This window comes from Amphimedon queenslandica, unplaced genomic scaffold (assembly GCF_000090795.2).
Source record: "Amphimedon queenslandica unplaced genomic scaffold, v1.1 AMPQUscaffold_13137, whole genome shotgun sequence".
Lineage (NCBI taxonomy): Eukaryota > Metazoa > Porifera > Demospongiae > Haplosclerida > Niphatidae > Amphimedon > Amphimedon queenslandica.
This window is the reverse complement of record NW_003546627.1, coordinates 6,289-8,117: the sequence shown is the minus strand read 5'-3', so window position 1 is coordinate 8,117 and position 1,829 is coordinate 6,289. Positions and strand designations below refer to the sequence as shown.

General features: G+C 34.2%; 1 protein-coding gene across 4 annotated transcripts in view; it reads right to left on the bottom strand.

Annotated features, from left to right (window-relative positions):
- Positions 1-1,473, bottom strand: part of LOC105314022 (transcriptional adapter 3-like) — a 4,559-nt gene extending 3,086 nt beyond the window's left edge. The window contains exons 1-6 of one of the 4 annotated variants that reach the window (XM_020000927.1): positions 1,411-1,473; positions 1,308-1,361; positions 1,199-1,235; positions 989-1,058; positions 871-930; positions 141-431 (exon numbers count right to left, since the gene is read on the bottom strand). In XM_020000927.1, the coding sequence (XP_019856486.1) occupies positions 141-431; positions 871-930; positions 989-1,058; positions 1,199-1,235; positions 1,308-1,361; positions 1,411-1,437 (539 nt within the window). In that variant the 5' untranslated portion in view covers positions 1,438-1,473. The remainder of the gene's footprint in view (positions 1-140; positions 432-870; positions 931-988; positions 1,059-1,198; positions 1,236-1,307; positions 1,362-1,410) is intronic. The other 3 variants (XM_020000928.1, XM_020000929.1, XM_020000930.1) reach the window with 3 other exon arrangements.
- Between the last annotated feature and the right edge of the window lie 356 nt (positions 1,474-1,829).

Sequence of the window (1,829 nt, the reverse complement as noted above, 5' to 3'; positions counted from 1 at the left end):
ATTTAGATTACCTTGGAAACATTAATTAACCTCGGGCTACGCCCTCAGTTAATTAAATTTGTTTCCTCAGTAATCTAAATCACGTAGAAACCTCAAATGCGTTGTCTAACCTATATTTATACAATAGTACATTCACTTACTTTGTTAAAGCACTTGTTATTTGGTTCTGATCCTTTTCTGGTATAACAGTCTCACCACTTCCCCTACTCTTACCCTTCCCTTTCTTATGCTCATCTACTCCTCCTCCTCCTCCACCTCCTCCTCCTCTGTGACTGGCTTTAGTTCTCTTACTAGTTGATGAAGATGATAGTTGTTCTAAAGGTGATTTCTGTGAAGCTCCTGATTGTGATTTTGATGTACCACGAGTGTTGCTAGGAGCTGTGCTTGAGAAAGGAGCTGTGCTACCACTCTCTGTATCACTGTGCTTCCTCCTGTACAGGAATGGTAAAATAATAATAATAATAATGATAATAAAACCATCTATAACATTTTGTGCTTCACAAAGTACCAAATACATTTATTATCATGAGAAACTTCTGCATTTTTGTAGTTTTTTTTCTGATGCATATACATGTATATTATGTTCTTATGCTGTGTATCAACTTTGAGCTGATTCCAGTCAAATTAGATTTTTAAATGAATTTTTATAGTTACTCAAAATTTGGGCCAAAGACCCTTTACTTATGCTGTCTAGAAAGTTCGAACTGATTCCAATCAAAATTGGACTTTTTACAAATCTATAAAGTTGCTCCAAAAAGCATGGCACTACAGTACAGTAGCTCACACAACTCATGCTGTTCCATTCACTTGCATGGCAGGTTACAAGGTAAATATCCTTTTATTACAAATGTATATTTCAACTTTACATACTTTCTCCTCACGTGCCAGTCGTTCAATACTGTTAGTTCTGATGTCAGTAATTGTACTCGACTAATAGGAAAGGAAGTATAATAATATAAATATTATTAATGTTGAGTGGGGCCGCTACTTTTGAGCTGCTTCTTTGAGGTTTGAGAGCTCCGCCTGTAATTTATCAAGATCATCAAGTGGAATGGAGTCTGGAGAGAAAATGTTTTAAAATTAATACAATGAAACTAATCATGACAATTTTAATTACTAATATTCAGCTACATCTATTTTAATATGCACACAAGTTACGTTTTAATGCCAGACCCTCCCTCATTATTTAAGTACTCACGTTGACTTGAGAATATTAATGAGTAGGTGGGGCATAGCTACAAGGACGTGGACAATGAACAAAAATTGAAAATATTATAAATGATAATAAATCATTAGATTAAACGCACTTTCATGTGATCCAGGTGCTTGAAATCATAAAAATGAAGTGGACAGGCCTGGTACTAGAATAAAATGGAGAGAAAATAATTAAGAAAAGCTTTAAAAACCTACACTGACTTCTTGAGGAGAGAGGTCCATTTTAATAGTATTTTCTAATTAACGCGCACCTAAGTTAGTTGCCAATAGTTGGTGACATTAAAAATGGCGGCTTTTTGGAGGGAATATATTCTCTTTTATCATAGCTACTTTCGCTGCGAGGATCACTTTAAGCTTTGATTTATCTTTCTGTAAGCTCATTGGTTGTTTTGTTTTTTTTAATGTTTGTTTCTGTAATTATGTGCACTGACACTGTAAAGCTTTTAAAATGTAACAGACTTTTATGGTTCAAATATTTATTATATTTATTTATTTATTGTTCTTTATAGGTTGTGCAGTAATGGACCAGAGCTCTTAATCTACCAAAGGAAACTGTGTCTTACAGCTACTCAGTAAGTGATAGTAATTGGTGGTACATGTACATGTACCGTATT